The 6082-nt window shown below is 38.8% G+C and overlaps 1 protein-coding gene across 2 annotated transcripts; it reads left to right on the top strand.

Annotated features, from left to right (window-relative positions):
• The first annotated feature begins 269 nt into the window (after positions 1-269).
• LOC118030635 (polyadenylate-binding protein-interacting protein 7) lies at positions 270-5466 on the top strand. 2 transcript variants are annotated; one of them, XM_035034812.2, is made up of 7 exons: positions 270-499; positions 1045-1136; positions 1325-2215; positions 2928-3378; positions 3482-3552; positions 4205-4329; positions 4762-5466. In XM_035034812.2, exons 3-7 carry the CDS (start codon positions 1421-1423, stop codon positions 5063-5065), a joined length of 1746 nt encoding a protein of 581 aa, XP_034890703.1. In that variant the 5' UTR covers positions 270-499; positions 1045-1136; positions 1325-1420; the 3' UTR covers positions 5066-5466. The 2 variants fall into 2 exon arrangements, with proteins under 2 accessions (XP_034890703.1, XP_034890702.1); XM_035034811.2 differs by lacking the exon at positions 1045-1136 and having other exon boundaries at positions 271-499.
• The last annotated feature ends 616 nt before the right edge of the window (positions 5467-6082 follow it).

The following is a 6082-nucleotide window of genomic DNA, read 5'->3' as shown; positions in this document are numbered from 1 at the left end:
TAAGTGGCCTAACTTTTCCCAATCCCAGCTAATGATTAAATTATATAAAAAAGAAAAAAAATAAGCACTAATAATCAAAGGGTCAATAGTCAATAACTCCAAAGAGAGATGGAAAGGTCAAATCGAGTGACGAAGGGCTTTTGTAATTATTTATGTGGTTGTGGTGCCTGCTTTCTTTGATACTGTTAGCATATACCCAAAAGCCATCCCATCTCATAATAAATAATAATATAATAATAATAATAATATAGAGAGAAAATAAAATTAATTGAGAGAAAGAGAGAGAAGCTGAAAGATAATCCTTTGCATATATACTACTAGGAGGATATAACAAGGGGAGATAAAATAAAAATAAAGAAGAAAAACCTCAAAGCTCGAAGCCCATGACGGGCCAAATTCTTTGACTAGTTGTAATTAATTCTCCCATCATCATCATCATCATCATCATCGGATCTTATCCTCTGTTTTGCTATGGATCCATTTGATTTGGTTCGCAAAGGTATAGGTTTTTCTTTGTTTCTGTTATGTCTTTGACTTTTATAGATCTTTCGTTGTTTCTTGTCAATTTTGAGTTTTTTTTCGAGGTTGTTTTTTGGTTAGTTCAATATTGTGTTTTTGAGATCTTTAAGGATTGACTGTGTGGAAAATGTAAGAATCTGGTGCTTGATTTGTGTTTTTTTTTTTTTTTTTTTTTTAAATTCTTTTGTAACGGTTGCTTTTATTTAATTTTGTGAAATCTTTTTGCAAGGGTTTTGATTTAATGAGCTCCGTGTTTAATTACTCCATGTGGGTTTTTTTTTTGTATTTTTTTGGGTTTTAACTTTTGATTTAAATGGATGTAATTTGTCTTATTTTTAGCTATAGCTTACTAATTAGTCAATTGTGGGGTTTGAAGCGTTGTTTTGTGCAATTGGGTCCTATTTAATGCAATTGATTCGATGTTTCACTTAAAAGATTTCATTTTTATTGGCATGTTATGCATTCTGTGCTGACGGTCATAGTTCACAGTATTCAATTAACCTTCACCTGGTTTTGTTCAACCAGGTTTTGGGGAGAAAATGATTTGATATAGCGGTGAAGTTCCGGTTCCATGTATACTGTATTTAGCGTGTTTTAAAAGCTGAGTTTGGAAATGGGTATGCCAAAGTTGTTTCTTTTAGGATGATTTCAATTTAGATAAGCCAGTTGCAAATATCAGTGTCTTTTTAGATAAGGGTTGTTGAGGTCATTCCGGCCAGGACTGGATTTTATGATTGTGGGGCTGTCATGGATTATGTAGTTCTATTTCCATGTTTGACTGATGAGTAAATGAAAATGTTTGCAGGTTTTGGATAAAGCCTACTGCAATTCAGGGGTGTTCTTTGTGTCAGTCTCTTTTTATGCATTTAGAGTTTCTTTTTCTTTCCATTTTAGTAAAGAAATGAGCTTATCCAAGAAAGGTTCTTTAACCAACGATACAAAGCTTAATCTTCCAAGTAAAGCAACAACTTTGAACCCAAATGCAGCAGAGTTTGTTCCCTTTTCCCTCAGATCATCTTCTTCGCCATCTGGAAGTACATCAAACACTGCAGATGCTGCAACAAAATTCACTACTTCTGGAACCGTAGGAAAAGCAGTGCTTGATCGATCAGAATCATCTGTTTCTAATGCTTCTGACGATGAGGCCCATCAATTCTGGCGCCACCAGCTGCCAGATGATATCACCCCTGATTTTAAGGTTATGAGTGACGATGAGTCTCAGGGACTAGGAGGGCTCTCTTTAGCAGGCTTGTCTCTACATGACAGCGAAGTGCCTAGGTTCCATGCCTCCTCCAGAAGTGGATATGTATTGACTGAGCAGCAGGAACCGTCTCCACATCATATGAATGGTAGCAGCTTTGGTGAAAAGATGAGATATCTGTCTGCTTCTTATGGAGAAGATCCTAGTTCAGCAAGTTTTCTGAATTTGCCAACTAAGCCGTGGGACAAGCAAATTGCAAACGGTGATCACCTTCTTGGCAATGGTAGGGAGGTACATCCCTACAATGGAAATTCTAGTCATGGGTTCAGGAGTGAAATATTGGGTGAGCATGCAGTAGTGGATGATACTGAAATAAACTCTTTGGGGTTTTTGGCTTCACAATTCCCTGGGTTTGCTACTGAAAGCCTTGCAGAAGTTTATTTTGCAAATGGTTGTGACTTAAATCTCACTGTTGAGATGCTCACTCAGTTAGAGGTAACTCCTTTGTTTCTTGCCTCCAATCACGTTTATTTTGTCTGTATCTCATTTTGCAGATGCTTTTAAAAAGATGTATTATGTTAATGCATTGTCAAAAAGTGTGCCTGTGCTTTGCTAAACGCAAAATATTTTTTACTTGTTTTTGTATTTCTCTTAAGTCTTCTGGAATTCTGAATCCAATTTGTCTGGGTTTCCCCCAACTTTGTATTGGAATTAATACAGTGGAGACAGCCCTTTTGCTACACATCCTATAATTTTGTAGAGATGCAGGGCCTCTGCTATTTGGTTGGATGCTAACTGTGACTAGCAATGCTTCTCATGCCTTATTTTGGCAGGGAAGAGCTTGCTCCCGAAGATTTTGATGACTCAGTCCGACTGTGGTCTTATGTGTAACCTCAAGTTCTTAAGACACTGTTCCTGGTAACAGGGGGTTAGTCATATTGTTTTGGTTCTTTCCTCCTATTGATGTTCTGCCCTTTCTTTTGTTAATTAGTAATATCTGTTGCAATAGTTGTGTAAATGTGATTTGGTGGAAGCACCAGTGCTTGATGTCAAGAATAACATATTTTCTTATATTTCCTGAAGTGGCTAAAATCTGTCATCCCATCTGTGAATGATTCTGCTTATCATAGTTACATTTTTCTCTGTATGCAGTCTACTGTGCTTTGTATACAGAGCATTTATGTTACTTATTGTCTTAAATTTGTAGCTTCAAGTTGATGGCAGTTTCAATCAGAATACGAACTCGAAGACTTTGTCAGCTCCCAATCTCAGTGCACTGGACTTTCCTGCGCTTACAGTGCTAGATAATCAGAATGGTTCTTCAAAATATACTGGGGATGATCTTCAGCAAGCTAGTGTTCCTTATCGATCTTCTAACAAAGACAACATGCTTTTATTTAAACCTGGCGGTTCCTTTTCATCTAGAGGTGCAGTGGATTTTGCATCAGCTGTCAGGAAATTGGCATCTCAAGATTCTAGTATGTGGAAGCATGACAGAAATGGTTCTGCTGATTCCACAGTTGGCTCAAGCAGAAGTTCCCATGTTTTGCCTAGTGCATATGGTGGTGGTCATGGGAGAGGCATTTATGCAGACAGGCTGCAAAGTCGCGGGTCAGGTCGACAAGCTCCTGTCTGGCTTGAAACGGGAGAAGCAGTGGGTAATATTCCTTGGTCAACAAAGTTAATTGAGTTTATGCACCTTTTAAATGCGGGCAAATACCTTCCATGTATATATTTCCTTTAACATTGTTGAGATGGCAGCAAACATGTATTCTGAGATGCGGGAAGAAGCTCGTGATCATGCGCGTTTAAGGAATGCATGCTTTGAACAGGTATATCCTTTTTTTTTTATTTTTTGCTGTCCTGCTGTTTAAACCTTTCTTATTTTGACCCTCAAGGTGTTCTGTGATCAAAACAACCTTAAAATTGGCTCTAAAAAGATGCATGAGTCATCGTAAGGAGGTATATGTTATCCAAATACAGTAACTGATGATGGCCCTTTATAGTGCAGAAATCAGGAATTAAAATTTATATAAGCCACCTAGATAAACCCCATATCTAGCGTGTCCTTTTCCTAAATAGGATTGAAATTAGACTACTAAAGTCTGAGTTGACCAGTAAATCTACTGGCTGATCCTAAGGTGCAAGTTAAACACAATCTAGAACAAACTACAGCTGTACATGCTCACCTAGAATCTAGAACAAGCTGAGTTGCATGAGCAAGCAGGCACACTATCAGCCTGGAACATGCTGGCTGAGCATGTGTTACTGATAGGTTTGCTTTTACAAACGTGATGCTAGTGTGCCACTGCAGTGGACATTGTACTAGATTATCATGCAGCAAATTTGATGCTTGCTGACCGCTGAGCCAAATAATTTGTGAGTCTGCTCCAATCTTTATTCACGATTTGATCTTTTTGTCACACGTCAGCACAATCAAAATAATCAATCATTAGGTGTAATGGTTTTTATATCTCACAACAGGCACGTCAAGCATACCTCATTGGGAATAAGGCTCTGGCAAAGGAATTGAGTGTCAAAGGACAACTGCACAATATGCATATGAAGGAAGCTCATGGAAAAGCTCAAGAATCTATTTATCACCAGAGGTTTGTCAATTCTTTGTGCTCACAGTTTGTTTCAGCCATGACAAGTTGATGTGTTTGGATTAATAGGTGATAGATTTTCCCTCTCTCCCCTCTCTACCGCTTCAAACCATCTGTTTTAGCATTAGCTGTGACATGCTGATGTTTTGTGTTTGACTATTGCTTTTATCGATTTTATTTTTCTTCCTTTTTTCCTTGAAGCAAATGAGATTGTGTCAGGTCTGGTTAAATCATTTCGCCCTGGCATGTTCAATTTCTTCTACTGATTACATTCTTTGTTGTGCGGGCCTGTTTCTCAAGAAATGTCAACAATGCCTGCTGTGCAGAGCCATAAGTGGACATTCTTTTCATCAATTCCTTAGACCCAAGGAGGTTTTAATTTTTGTAAGCTAATAGTTGGGTTTGTTCTTACTCTCCGCCTGAACTTTTTTCCAGGAATCCAGTCAGTCTAGAGATGCAGGGAACTGGAAGAGGACATGAACAAATGATAGACCTTCATGGTCTGCATGTTACCGAAGCCATTCATGTGCTAAAGCACGAATTGAGTGTTCTGAGGAGCACAGCCCGGGCAGCAGATCAGCGTTTGCAGGTCTATATATGTGTTGGAACAGGTCATCACACCAGAGGTTCACGCACTCCTGCAAGACTTCCCGTCGCTGTACAGCGATACCTGCTTGAAGAAGAGGGCCTTGACTACACAGAACCACATCCAGGGCTGCTTCGAGTAGTGATATATTGAACCAGTGTCACAACAGCACAAAGCACAGGAGTTTTTTGACACGATGCAAAATCCAAGTCATAGTCATCAAATCGTTCTTGTATCTGTACATGGAAGATATCGAAGAGAAAGTAGTTGAAAGCCTGAAAAAAGAAAATATGAAAGAAAAAAAGGAGGAAAAAAAAAGGTGAGGTTAGGGAAAAGGTGAAAAAGGGAGCAGAAATGTACCATTAAGGTGTTAACAGGTTGACAGCAGGATTACATTTTGGTAGTGATCAGGGAACCTACAAAAGCCGAAACTTTTGCAGCTTGTTAATTTTGTACCATAAATTTTTTTCTTGTAACATTCCTTTATCTTTTCTTTTTTATTCTCAGATGTAACTGATAGAATTGAATTACATGATAGTACAATTCATCAAGCATGACTAAGTTGTCCCCGATGGCTATGAAATCTTGAAATATCATCTCCATAGATGAGTGCTGGTTGTCGTGTAACATGAGTGAAGTTGTCCTGACCTTTTTGATACTGTCTGGTCCGCTGGTGGAGTCACCGCATTAGCCAGCTTTTCACGCACTAGAGCCTATTTTGGTGGAGGTTTCGTATGGGAGTGTTCTTGTGGATGAACACACGCACCCGTTATATTCACAGGTTAGAACCCAGAGACAAATTGAGCCGGAGCATGCTGCCTGAAAGTTCTTTAATGCTGGAAGGCGAAGCGGGCTGGAGGAAAGTCGCCGTGCGCAATCTTAAGTGAACACAAAGCATTAGTAGCAATCCAGGAGTGACCTTCCGAATATTTCCTGCGTCTATATTCGCCATGAATGATTTTCAGAAGCTAACATAATCCTCTCACATTCGTTTGAAAGAATTGTAGCAGCCAATTCCAATACAAATCAGACATGGGAGAGAATCTTATGCTCAAAGGCCGAACTACGTTATAGGATGACTTCCCATATTGCCATCTCAACTAGTTTACAAGAGAAGCTTACGGAAATACTTGGATTGATCAAATTTTATAAAAATATGTATTTAAATGG

The sequence above is a fragment of the Populus alba genome, chromosome 6 (assembly GCF_005239225.2).
Source record: "Populus alba chromosome 6, ASM523922v2, whole genome shotgun sequence".
Classification (NCBI taxonomy): Eukaryota; Viridiplantae; Streptophyta; class Magnoliopsida; order Malpighiales; family Salicaceae; genus Populus; species Populus alba.
The sequence above is the reverse complement of the archived record's forward strand: the minus strand, read 5'-3'. Positions and strand labels throughout refer to the sequence as shown.